Source organism: Henckelia pumila, chromosome 4 (assembly GCF_033568475.1).
Source record: "Henckelia pumila isolate YLH828 chromosome 4, ASM3356847v2, whole genome shotgun sequence".
In the NCBI taxonomy this organism is placed as follows: Eukaryota; Viridiplantae; Streptophyta; class Magnoliopsida; order Lamiales; family Gesneriaceae; genus Henckelia; species Henckelia pumila.
Window position 1 is genome coordinate 11,445,395 of NC_133123.1, and position 13,535 is coordinate 11,458,929.

Below are 13,535 nucleotides of genomic sequence, written 5' to 3' on the forward strand. Positions count from 1 at the left end.
GCATCAATTCGGCCCGAAAAAGATCTGAATTAACTCTTATAGGTTTATCCAAATAACTGAAAACCTCCACAAATCGAAATAAATTAAAATAAATATATGACTATGCTAACTAGAATTTAAGTTAAAAATAAAATTTATATTTAAAAAATATAATAAAAAAATAAATTTAATGAAAATATATTATTTAGGTTAGCTAATGTTTTATAAATATATCCGATAAAAATAAATTTATTTAATCAATCTAATTTTTTTAATTTAAAATTTTTGTTTTGTTTTTTTTTAAAAAATTTAACGTGATCAACAAATTCGAAAATTAAAATTAAAATTTATATTTTTGAGAAAAAATTATCATATTAATATTAAGTAAAAAATAATTTTATAAAATATTATTAATTAAATAATTAATTTAAAAAACCAAAAAAAAAAAATAATAAATTCACATGGGGACGCTTTGAGCAGCGGACGTTGCCCATGTGACAGCGGCCGCTGCTCATTGGAGCGGACGCTGGAATTTAAAATTCCTTTGTAGGGGCGTTTTGTAGTATATTTGCAAACACCCACAATTCAACTTATTTTTAAATTATTTTTTAAAAAAATTAAATATAAAAAAACCCTAATTTATCTAGTGCAAATCTTTTGGTTCGTCAACCCAAAAAAAAAATACTTATATATTCTTAAAAAAATATTTTTCTTAGAAAATATCGCGGCTGGTTAAAAAAATATTTATAAAAAATAACTTATTTAAATACTTATTTAGAAGCTACAAATTTTGGAATTTTTTGGCCTATGTTTCTATTATATTCAAAAATAAAAAATAAAAACTTTTCAAACATTTATCCAAATAACGAAATCGATTTTTTTTTCTTTAAAAATAAAACATTATGAAAAACATGATTTATTTAAATATTTTTTAAGATACAACTTCTGTATCTAAACTCACGTTGTTGGACAAGGCAATCAACTTCTGTGTAGTAACCCGTATCCGAAATTTAAAAATAAAAAAAAATACAGTGTATTGTTTGGGTGTAAAAACAGTTTAAGAAATAAATTATGACTTTTCAACTTCTGTGTAGTAACCCGTATCCGAAATTAATGATTAATGAATATATTAATCAGGTGATCGTGTTTAGATTAATTAAAACATGATTAAGAAAATTCCTAATGGATTAGCGGAGTCCGAAAATGGACCCATAATGATCATAAATGGCACGGAGGGTCAGGTAGAACGGACGCAACGTTCTGGTCAGCTGACGTCATCCGTGACGTCAGCAATTTGACGTCATTGCTTACGAACGTGATGAGACATCGGATGCAATGTTCGTCGGACGGACGCAACGATGAAGGAACGAACGTTCCGTTCTCTGTCTATAAATAGAGGAGTCGAGACCTCATTTCAACTAATCACTCTCCTCTCTTCTCTCGTTTCTTTAGCCTTCTATAGTAGATCTAGGGCGTTCTAGGCTTTCTTTGGGAATCCGAAAGTGGCATAGCGGTTCAGGCGTCGTAGCGGAGCTGTGGCCTTATTTTGAGGTAAACGACAACAACGGGCTGACGACGGACGCAAGTATATCTTTTGCTTCCTAAAAATAGGAGTATGCAATAGCTTAGTTAAGGTTTTTGGAGTAATATAATGATATTAGTATCATTTCGCTGTGTAGCGCGGACTATAGGCGTGGACCTAGAGCTGGTAGAGCTTGCCTAGTAGTGAGGTACGAAAGTACTGTTCGAGATATCTTGACTGAGTATGCATGTATTATGTGCTTGCATGATTTTATGTGCATATTTTATGACATGATTATATGCTGCATGCATGTTACACTTCGAGTTATATCATTGGGATATTATAGGGTTTTACCCTATTTTGTTAGTGGATGGACTTCCATCGATTTGAGTTTGGAGTATCCACTGGTATTGATATGAGAGCCACCTTCTGAAACGACGGCACAACGTGCTACATATCAGGGCCCGGTTTGTCTTTGTTATCTTATTCTTGGCCTCTAGTTTCAGTAGGCGGTACACTTACATTAATGCATCTATATAATACGGTATACTCATGCTATCGTGCTGAGCGTTTTATGCTCACGTCTCATATTTTGTGTATCTGGACACTCTATCCATAGGGCAGGTTTGCGATTGGATGATGCGGATGGATCCAGGAGGGACTAGGCAGTGGATGGTCAGCTGGGTTTTCGCCTAGGGTTTTATTTTGATGTATTTGAAATAATACATTATTCGATTTGGTTATATTAATATTGAGTATTTACAGATTTTTTTTCTTGAGATTGTATAATGTTTTTGCTTCCGCAGTTTATTCTGAATTACTGTTTAATTAAGTTAATTGCATACTTAAATTTCGTGATCTTTCGGTTTCTATTTTTAAAAATTTTAAAATGTATTTCAAAATCTATCCAATTTTGAAATCTTATTTTTACCTAACATTGAAATGATTACCAAGTAAAGAATAATAAAATTTTATTTTTGAAAAACTAAAAATAAAAATTTCACTGCTTTTCGCGCGCACAAAATGAAGTTCTTCCCCAAATGAGCGCTTCCTCGGTGACTATGAAAGGTGCGCCGTACAGTTTTCCGCCATTTTTGAATTGATGATTGATGATTATAAAAAGTACTTCGATATGTTTCTTCGATTTTTCTTCTTCCTAAAGTTTGTCTGATCGGTCTCCTCGTTTCCTTGTGCTTCTGCTGTGTTCCTCTTCTACTGTAAGCTCTCGACCTAAGTTGTATGCTTCTGCTGATGATTAAACTTTGGTTACTGATTGATTTTTGCACAAGACACTTCCCTGCTTTTAATTGATTGTTTTTGCCTTTTGGGGCGAATAATTTTAGGGTTAATATTTTTAATTTTAATGTGGGTTTCTGATTTTTAGAGTCAAAATTATTATCTGATTTTGGTGAAAATGGAAGCAATAATTCTTGAATCGGCGACAAGTTTATATCTTTCGCTCAAAGTGGTAGATCCTCCATTGATTGTCCGTTGCTTCAAAGCTAACTCCATGGGTTTTTCATTTTGCTCAAAATGAAAGATCCTCCATTGATTGTCCCTTGTTCCAATCTAAGCTAACTCCATGGGTTTTTCATGGTTTTTGCATTTTAATATGAACGTGGTTTGATTTATTTTGGTTTTTTCGTTAAGAACTTGTGGTTTGGTGGATTTTGTCCAGGTCGTGTAGCAAAAGATGTTTTTTTTAGATCCGTCGATTAATACATTTTATCGTTTGCTCTGCAAAAATAACGAACTCCCGTTTCTTTTCGAATTGATACTTGAAGGTGGACTAAAATGGTGTCATAATAGAAATATTTTGGACTATTTTGGCTGATCAAAACCAAGAAGGATGAACCCCTAACAAATAGGTACCAAATTGGACATTAACCCAAATTCTCCACGCAAGTTTTTCATTTCGTCCCTCTCCCTATTATTTGTTCTTGTCCCTCTCAATTCCCTCTTTCGTTCACCATTTTCTTTATTTCACCAGCTGAATTGTATTACTTCCCTCTCAATATTTTTTCCTTATATTTCTAAATTCGTCCTGTGATCTGTTTCGAAAAACCCTAGAGTATGTCATCAAGTCATTGAAATCTCTAATTAAAAAAAAAAAGTCAGAAATCTCTGATGAAAAAAGAGTGAAAACCCATTTTGTTTAACAATGTTTCTTTCCATATCTTGAGTGCCCAGTCAAGTTCGACTCTACGCTGAAAGGTAGAACTTCCCCTCATTGATTAATTTTTTCAAGAACTCTATGAGGTGTCAATGACTCATTTGATTTTTTACTTGTTTTGTTAATCAAAAAGTTTACTTGCAGTTACAGATGAAAATAGTTTATGTTTCTTTTTCCTCCTTTTGGATCACTTGATGATCTTGGATTTTATGTTAGACTGTTAGAGCCTGGTTGGTTAAACCATAGTTTTTAGAAGGAAGGCATTCACCAAGGCACATCGTTTTAGTGAAATGCAAGTCTGACAGTGCCTTAAATTTTAGAATTGCGGATTTGAAGTGAAATGCAAGTTTTAGTCCTTTATATTTGCTTGTACACTAATTAATAGTATTTGGCTGGTATTGTTTGATCGGTTGCAAGGTTATTTTGGATGCTGGAAGTTTGCTAGAAGCGGGTAAAGCAAGATTTCCTTAGTTTCAAACAGTAAACAATGTCTTCTGAAATCTTCTCTGATTTCGACATTTCAGAGCATGTGAGTTTTTTTTCTCATACAAATAGTAGTGAATAATTCTTATTTCAATATGTATGCATTATTGTATTTGTTTACATCTACGTTATAGGAAAAGGATAAATTGGTGGGGGAAGTCATCCGTTATATTCTATTCAAATCTGAGCAAAATTCAGGTTGTCCTATAAAAAGGGATGAATTGACCCAGCTGATTACTGGTAAAAACTACAGGCAAAGAAATTTGCCTGCTTTCGTGATCAATGAGGCAAAGGCTAAACTCTCCTCAATATTCGGGTACGAAATGCGAGAGCTTCAGCGGTCACGACCTTCAGTTTCAGCTAATCCAGTTCGTGCTTCACAATCACAACAGGGTAAGTTTTTTTATGACATGTAAAATACTGTCTATAAGTATTATAATATATTTTTGTATTCATATTTGTGTGAATAATGGTGGGGAGTGGCCGAGTGGGGTACTGTAGATTTAAAATACATTGAATTGTGTTAGAATATAATATAATAACATAATATTTTTGGGAAATGATGAAAGGTGAATCAAAGTTATGATTATCTTAGAGGTTTAAAAATGGGTGAAAATATAATGTTTGGTCTTGTTTGTCTTGACTCAAAGTACGTCTGGGAAATTAAAAGCGAGCAAAATGTAGGTTTCTTTAGACTCCAATGTTAACCATTGTGATGCCATTTCTTAGTCTTCTCCTGGCCAAAGAGCGAGCAGAATTATTTTGTTAATTTTTTTCGAAAAATATTAGCTATTATGTTGACCGACCAAAATAACAAAAGTCTGCAGTTCAGTTTTCAGAAAAATCTGTCATTTTGGATTGTTGAAAAAAATTGGTTGAATTGGTTTTGCATAATTTGGTTCATGCGAAAGCAGAATCAACCAATTGCACCATCCTAATTTTCAGTTCTTCGAAGTTCGAACACTTGCAAATGCTATGTTTTAATAGTTTCTCCATTGCAGCAATATCTGATGCGAAATCATACATAATCATGAGTCAAATCCCCCCTGATGTCTACAGAAAGTTTGTGGAGGATGCAAACTCAACACATTTGTCAGGTTTCACTTTTGTGGTCCTTGGTATCATTCATTTAGCAGGTGGCAGAGTGGCAGAAGGTTCGCTTGTTTTCTGGATTCTCAGCTTTAGGTTCCACAATAATTTGCAGCATGCTTTATTTGTTAATATACTGCCTTGTTGTCAATTTCGGAAAAACAATGCACGTCAAACTTAAGTTAATTCTTGTTTGTGCATACGGATAAAATTTTGTGAACTCACATTATTAAAATGATGAGATTGAGACTGAATGACTGAGGGGGTCCTGATTTTGAACTTTAGATATTATAAATTCTTTTTTAATTTGTCAATCTAAGAATGCCTTGATGTAAAACTGTTGTGTCGTCTCTAATTCTCCAAGAAAATCTCTGGCATCATCTGAAACGAATGGGTTTGCAAGAAAATCAGGAAAACCATCCGAACTTTGGAAATACCAAACAGGCACTAGAAGCGCTAGTCCAACAAAGGTGTGTTTTCTTACGGTATCTATTTGGGTCTTTGATTGGCCTAACATTATAACATCTGATCTTAGTGTACTTTATGTATCAGATATCTGCAGAAAGAAAAAGTGAAAGGCCCTGAAGGCAACACAGTGTATTATGAACTTGCGGAGAGAGCTCTTGACACATCAACTAATGACAAAATCAAAGAATACATATCTCAGGTTGTGTTTGATGTTATTCTTTTTTGTGACATGGTTCTATCATATCGTTATCTCCTCCTTTAAAAATTTACAATCCGTATTTGCTATACACCATAGTTTTGAATCAAAGCATGTCGCTTTTGCTTGGTGATCGTTCATTGCTAATACGCTCCAGCGTTCGTCTATGCTATCCTAACCCCTTACTGGATCCAAGAGAACAAACTAACTAATCTGTTTCCTCTCCGAATCTTTGTTAACTGTTGTTACATATTTACATTGATTCTTTCTTGGCAGTTGAAAATTTTCCCTATTGCACTTTTCATGTTAATGTTCTAAAAAAACAATGGCTTTTTCATGGCAGATTGTTCAAAAAGACGGCAACCCAATGGAGGCTGATTGATTTTCTTTATTTGCTTCGTCGAGTTATGAAGTTTTTGGCTGACGATGGCAAACTATGAAACTGATGAGTTGCATGCTGATGGGTTTTGATGCGTCTGTCATTTTAGGAGAAGATTATATTCTAAACATTGCTATTTCGAGTTAAGATATATTGGTATGATGTTTGGTTGTTGGACAACTATTTAATAAAAATTGTATTATTTGTGTTTATTTTTCTTATGCTTCGTTCATTTGACATTTATGTCATTTATCAAATTTAACTTATCAAAAAATGTGAGCATCAATTACATAAACAATTAAACTTATTTTAAAAAAATAAATTGGACCGAATTTTCTTGAATGAATGAGTATTTCGATTTAATATAATTTGTACAGGTAATTGATCCTAACTTTGTTAATTTTATTTTACTATTTCAATTGTTGTTGTTAAATTTTTTAATCTCATTATTTTAATATTTCTAATAATAAAACTTTTAATTTGTTTCAAATTATTTAGTTTAATCATAATATAATTGTTTTATTTGTTATGTCATGTGGATTAGTTAAGCATTTTTTAAAATTAAATTTCATATATTTTATTAATAATTAAACAGATATAAATTAGAAATTGGAGAGAACAAATTTGTTTCGAAAATAACTGGCGGAGTTGATCTGCAACTTCGAAGCCCTAGCCAATTTTTCGAGTCGCTGAAAATTGAAATCTTAAAAATAAAGAAAGAGCAGATTTTTGGCGATTTGATTAGGTTTTAAGATTTTCGTCAACTTTTTGTCGTGTATAGGCTACGGAGCGGTGAATAATTCGGAGCGTTACTGTTATTCACGACGCATAATGGATGAAACAATGAAGCAGTTCCAACTGGGACTCGAAGAAGTTGAAATTGAAGCTGAAAATCTTCTATTGGCGCGTCATGAGGTACTTGAAAATTGCGTAAAGCGTGTATTTTTTTTCCAGGAAAAGAATTGATTTACTGATAATTGTGGTTGCAGTTGGTTGAGATTGATAGAGTAAGAAATGGTAATAGGGAAGCCTTAACGGCGCTAAGAAGGAGGGCTAGAACGACAAAGACCAGTGTCCCTTTGCCTTTCGAGCCTATAATGAGGGATATTGAATCAAGGCCACTGATTAAAGAGGTCTGCGCAACCTGCGGCGATCACAATTCGAGGGAAAAGACATGGTTTATGTTCCCCGGAACTGACGTATTTGCCACCATGCCATTTCACGCCGCTCATACCATTTTAGAGAAAGGTATTTTTTGGCAATGAATTCTTTGTGATAAAAGTTTAGTGTTTTTAAGAGTGAAGTATTTCGTCTTTTAAGATATCAAGTCATTTCACACAGTTCCACAATATGGATTTGTCAAACTAAGGAATGTGAGTTGCCAAGGTTTGGGAGATTATGGCTATAACTTATTTCACAAAATAGCACTTCTCTAGCTCTCCTTGCTTAAAACATTAAAACAGAAGTAAAAGACAATTGAACCGTTACAAAAATTGACCTACTACATACTGAACTGAATGGCATGCTGAGTTGCTGACTGAATGGAACACAGCTGAGTGGAATGCAAGTGGCATGCAACTGAATGGCATGATCGACTGAAGGACTCTTACCTTGTTTTCTGGCGACCCTTGGAGATTTGTTCTAGTGTATGGTACATCAGTAGGTGGCGGTACAAGAAATTAAGAATCAAGAAATTACTAGCTTGAGCTCATTTATCTAGCTATACCCAGTAATTCTCTCATGAAATTTGAGTGCAGAACACATTTTACATCAAAATCTGACCTGAAAATTATGATATAACATTTGCCGATGCAACGTTTACTTCAAATAAAATTGGAGTAACCAGAAAGACATGATTGCTTAAAATGGATCAGCAACATTGGCCTCAAAATCGGTGAAAATGGAAAAAGCTTCAAATAGATTGCTAGGAACAATATTATGTGGAAAAGGTGAACAATCGTAACTGGGACAAATATGATCCACGAAACAAAGCCTGTTGGATTGCATACTGATCCATACCATCTATATTACTAAATTTCGAACTTTTTCTTACCACTTGGCCGCATGCAATGTTTTTTTCTTACTCTTGGAGATAAAGGAAGGGAAGATAACTTCTGATAGTAGTTCGTGTCACAGTTTGTTGGAAAAAGCTTATTATATGCTGCAGTAATTATAAGAATGGTTAAGGAGATAAAGCAGCCATGACAAATGTTTTTTTTGAACTTAGTACTTCCTGTGCTTGACCATTTATTTTATCACCAAGTCTTGGAGGAAAAGTATGTTCATGCTAGATGTGTTGTTTCTAAATTTGCCTATCAGCGTGTTAGTAGTTGATTCTCATCTTTATTGGCTGTGATTTCCAACATTACTTCAGTGCTAAGTGAGAATCATGTTCTTCTTTCTCATCTGATGGTTTCAATATTTTGTAGATCAAGCTCGCCTTGATTATGAATGTAAGAAACTTCAGAGCTATGTGAAAGAGAAATCCTTCTTAATTTCAGAAAAAGGTGTTCTTTCAGACAAAATCAGTCCAGGTGTGCTGAGATCTCTGGTGACCTTGTCTGACAAACCGAAGGAAGTTCTACTCAGAACAATCTTTTAGCATCTTATCAGATGTTATGGCCTCAATGTCAATAAATCATGGTTCCTCTTTTGGTTTTGATCCAGGATCGTGGAGAAATGATTGATCCACTGAAGTTCCTCTAGGGACTTGAATTTTTCTGATAGGGTATTTCGATCCAATCTAAACGTTTATCTGTCCCTTCTTCTGTTGCTTACTCCCGAGCCAAGGAAATTGAGTAAGCTCAAATCTGGCACCTGAGGACTTTATAGAGAGGATACTGTTATTACTGTAACATTCGAATGTATATAATGTTATCTCATCTCGTATGTAGACCATCATCACACTCATATGTGACCTCTTATCAGAGCATAACTAAGTGTCATTCGGATCCAGTTTTTTTTTTTTATTATTCAACAATCTGCTATTGCATCCTTATGTTGTGTGGCAAGATCTATTTTACTTCTCAGCTGTGTGGCTTAGGCTTCGTCGCAGTCCTTCTACTCTTTTTAACAAATGACCAAATATGGTCTGTAAATTCATCACATAAGCTTTCCAAATGTTTTCAAACAGATTCGGTTGTTTTTAGTAAGGCATGGACGATTTTTAAAAATAACTAGGTAATTTGTATTAGCGTTATTTTTTTTAAAAAGGTGTAATAAGATAATAATTTATTTGTTTTCAAACAACTTAAGATTTTTTTAAAATCCAAAACCTGCTAATATCTCTTAATTATGAGCTACTAAATGTCTCATAGATGTTTTAAATAGTTTATAAATTGAGTCATACACGTTCTAAATTTGGTTCACCATAATTTATATGATAAGGGGTACGCATCATTTTAAATGATAAGACTAAGACATGATAGTTATAGCTATTCAAATATTTATGATCTTTTTATTAAATAAAAATAGAAAACTTGTGTAGCCATAACGACACCAAAATTTGCTAATGCTTCTAGGAAACACTTTAGAGTTTTTTGTGAAATTTTATGAAGAAAAATTTACAAAGTGCTTCCCAAAAGCATTCCAAAACACTAACTTAATCTCTCAACTTTAATAAATAATATAAATTTAATCTGCCAACATATCCAAAAATTAACTTAAAAAAATCTCATGCAGCCAGCCCGGCTGGTGGAATTTTGTTTGATTTATTTCATTGAAATTAATTATCTTGGAACATACTTATTATTTTTTTTTTAACAATCATGTATTATTTATTTTGAGAAAAAAAAAAAGAAAAGAAAGAAAAAGACTGCAAATCTTTGTAAATCTGAAATACTGGCCATGATGTTTTTGTACCCCAAACAACATCACCATCACCATGTCTCCCTTAAAGAACACCACAACATAAAAATTAATAATGCTCTTCTAATTTGACAATTAGGACTAGGGCTAACAACCACGTGTCATTCAATCAGGCATGCCACGTATGTGTTGGCTGTGAGTCAACATCCACCATTTTCATCCACAAAACCCTTGATTAAGGACCTCAACCAACAAATGGAAAACGAGGGAGAAGATGAATCTTTTATATTTATTTTTTTAAAAATAAATATAATCAATTAAATGAATTTTTTTTCCCTCTTTTTTTTGTGTGTGTGGCTAACAATGATCTCTCTTTTACTCGAACAAGTTGGTTCGATCCTAACATTTGAATCAATATGTACCAAAACATTTGATTTTATGGTTGTAAGAGATCGAAATATATATATATTTTTTACGTAATGCAATACGCAATCTTTGAGCATTGTCCTAAGAATAAAGTCGAGTAAAAGTCCATGTCAAACCATGACTCCAATAATTTAACCCCAACTAGAAGGAAATAGAAACCAAATAATGGCGGCTATTATACAAGTCGTGGCTAGCTTGATTGACGATTCAAATTCTAAGCTTGGTTAAATCATAAATAAATGGACAAAATAGATAAATGGACAAGATCTCGCTCGCGCCGTTTTTTCAATCTCACTGAGTTAATTTTGTGTGATGGATTCGACCGATCCAAAAAAATATTACATTTTAGATCAAAAATATTAATTTTCACTGTAAATATAAACCCTGTTGATCCATGTCACATACATAAATACAATCGTTTTTTCTTATTTTATTTTATTTTAAAATAAGGATAAATTTAACGTGGCAAAAAAAAATAGTTAATTTTACCCTGTTGTGTTGCGGTGAGATATTTCATCTCAATAAGTTGCCATAAAGGTGAGGGACGACAAATATCTTGGAAGTTACATCTCATGAAATATATTTATTAAATGGTCATTGAATCCATATGCAATTTTGCATTCTTTACCTCGAAACATCCCCTCTGTTTTTTTTATAAAAAAAAAAATTGGATGAAGACATAAATTAATATTTTGACATATATTACATTATAGGAAGTACTAATTGTAATAAAAGTGGAACGATGAGAAATCTACATGCAATCTTTTTCGAAAGCTAAAAAACTATACTTGGGATCGATTCATAAATACTTTCAATGAATCTGGTAAAGTTATCAGCTTTAGGTACTATGAATATTTCACATTCTTTTGGAGAAAAAGTCAAGAGCATTTACTTCTCCTTAATATAATACACTCGACCAAACAAAGCCAAGCCATTAATTCTAATATGGGACACATGCATACACTAAAAACCCTTGTAAAATCATTATTTTAAATGTATATAAATGTGAAAACGCCAGTTATATTTTTAGTAATTTTTTTTAAATGAATTTTTTTTTTGTGAAAAAAAATTAAGCTTTCACCCAACCGATCGAGAAATTTTTTAGCTTCATCCCTCCCAACGAACATATGATATCAATTGGACTACATATCCGATATCTTGCTCACCTTCTTCTAAACACTCAAATATACAAATGTACAATACATTTACAATTTTTCATAAGTGACGAGAGGACTCGAAACTTGAATCTCCGTTGATATCGAACATCTGATACCAATTGAACTACAAATCCGATCTCTTGCTCACCTTCTTCTAAACACTCAAAGATACAAATGTACAATACATTTACTATTTTTCATAAGTGAGATATCTTTAGCATGCATGCATTTGAATCTTCCACGTACGTCCATATTATATTAGTCCCGTCGTCTGATGTTAAAATTTTCGAAATCTAAATTAATACACATCATTATAAAAACTCCCAACAAACTATATTCAGTTTAATACATGATATCGTCATACAATATAATATTGATATAGTACTGAAACACCAAAATTAGGATATCCCCTAGCTAGTACGATACTTAAAAACTTCTATTCTCATGCAATTAATATTACAATTTATCAGGGTGGTACACGGGCCAGTAAAACTCATTTAACTCAAAAAAAAAAAAAACACTTTCAAACTTCCGTACTAATTAATATCTCATATATATATAATATATACACATAATTAAGCATGCTTAATCTAATAATCTTAATCTGAACTAATATATTAAACTCGCGTTACGTGCTTTAATTAATTCCTTGATTGAATCAGCACATGACATCCTTGAGAAGCTTATACCTACGGGTGGCGGGCCGAGGCGACGGGATCTTCCCGGCGGCCTTATCGCCGCCGGCGCCGTCGTGGCGCACGTGTTGCTTGATTTTGTCGCCGGAGTAGGGCGTACGCACTTCATGGGCAGATCTATTAATATTTCTTGAAGATGAAGAGTTTGCATTATTATTTGTTGGTGATGAATATTTATTCTTTTGCTCGTATTGGCACCAATCGCAAACTTCGATAGGGCCCGCAAACTCACTGTAGAAGTTACTGCAGTACCTATCACATTCACATATCCATCCAAATAAATATTAATAACTCCATTATAATATATATGCATTAGCTAGGCGACATATATAATCACACGGGTTTTCCTTTAATTAATCACTTATATGTTTATATATATATGTGTGTGTGATAAAGAATGACGATGAATATTGAAAAGCCAGCAATGATACATAAAATAGTCTCTAATCTCCCTATCAGATAAACCATGATCATATAAACGCTTGTAAATGGATTATTGTAAGAAAATATATATTGGCACCCAAATGGGAAAAAAAAAAACAATTAAAAAAGCTCAAATTAACAACAGATTAAAAAGAACCCAAAAAGAAAAAGAAGAGGAAGAAACAGATGAATAATTAAAGACAGTAAATTTTTCTTGTTTCGAATCAAAGTATAGATAGAGAGAGAGAGAGAGAGAGAGAGAGAGAGAGAGAGAGAAAGAGGGTGTGGAGGAGGCGAACGTACGAGTGTTGGAAGCGGTGGCGACAGGCGGAGCAGCGGAAGAGCTTGTCCTGGAAACCAACATCGCCGCACATACAGCACACAGTCTGGAGATCCACCATTTCTTATCCTTTTTTTTTTGTTTTTTGCTATGGATGAAGAAATTTGTTAATCTCACACGCAGTATATGATTATATATAGAGAGAGAGAGAAGAGAGAGAGGATGAAGAAGAAGAAGAAGAAGAAGAAATGAATATATAATGTGTAATATACGTGGTGTTTTAGTTTTAGTCGGTGTGGAGTCTCTCTGATATTTATAGTCCCACTAAATTCCCACATAAAATAATAATAAAATCTATGGAATCATATTGCCTGTTTTGTTTATGTGGAAAGATTATTTATCGTGCCGACCTAAGTAACAAAATTAATTATATAATATATTTTTTTACGACACGAGAA

At 33.1% G+C, this 13,535-nt stretch overlaps 2 protein-coding genes across 5 annotated transcripts; both read left to right on the forward strand.

Moving 5' to 3' along the window:
• The first annotated feature begins 2,495 nt into the window (after positions 1–2,495).
• Positions 2,496–6,502, forward strand: LOC140865761 (uncharacterized). 4 transcript variants are annotated; one of them, XM_073270519.1, is made up of 7 exons: positions 2,496–2,569; positions 4,092–4,203; positions 4,292–4,550; positions 5,159–5,311; positions 5,611–5,716; positions 5,799–5,913; positions 6,254–6,502. In XM_073270519.1, the coding sequence occupies exons 2-7, from the start codon at positions 4,162–4,164 to the stop codon at positions 6,290–6,292; spliced, it is 714 nt and encodes a 237-aa protein (XP_073126620.1). In that variant the 5' UTR covers positions 2,496–2,569; positions 4,092–4,161; the 3' UTR covers positions 6,293–6,502. The 4 variants fall into 4 exon arrangements, with proteins under 4 accessions (XP_073126620.1, XP_073126619.1, XP_073126623.1 ...); XM_073270518.1 differs by lacking the exon at positions 2,496–2,569 and adding an exon at positions 2,578–2,718; XM_073270522.1 differs by lacking the exon at positions 2,496–2,569 and adding an exon at positions 2,596–2,738.
• Positions 6,503–6,898: 396 nt separating this feature from the next.
• Positions 6,899–9,318, forward strand: LOC140867031 (uncharacterized). The gene is made up of 4 exons (XM_073272100.1): positions 6,899–7,204; positions 7,279–7,537; positions 8,719–8,863; positions 8,957–9,318. The coding sequence occupies exons 1-4, from the start codon at positions 7,121–7,123 to the stop codon at positions 8,970–8,972; spliced, it is 504 nt and encodes a 167-aa protein (XP_073128201.1). The 5' UTR covers positions 6,899–7,120; the 3' UTR covers positions 8,973–9,318.
• The last annotated feature ends 4,217 nt before the right edge of the window (positions 9,319–13,535 follow it).

Coding starts and splice junctions, on each gene's coding strand:
- LOC140867031 (XM_073272100.1), top strand. CDS start 7,121: ATGGATGAAACAATGAAGCAGTTCCAACTGGGACTCGAAGAAGTTGAA. Junction 7,205..7,278: donor TTCTATTGGCGCGTCATGAG/GTACTTGAAAAT, acceptor TTGTGGTTGCAG/TTGGTTGAGATTGATAGAGT. Junction 7,538..8,718: donor TCATACCATTTTAGAGAAAG/GTATTTTTTGGC, acceptor AATATTTTGTAG/ATCAAGCTCGCCTTGATTAT.
- LOC140865761 (XM_073270519.1), top strand. CDS start 4,162: ATGTCTTCTGAAATCTTCTCTGATTTCGACATTTCAGAGCAT. Junction 5,717..5,798: donor GAAGCGCTAGTCCAACAAAG/GTGTGTTTTCTT, acceptor TTTATGTATCAG/ATATCTGCAGAAAGAAAAAG. Junction 5,914..6,253: donor TCAAAGAATACATATCTCAG/GTTGTGTTTGAT, acceptor TTTTCATGGCAG/ATTGTTCAAAAAGACGGCAA.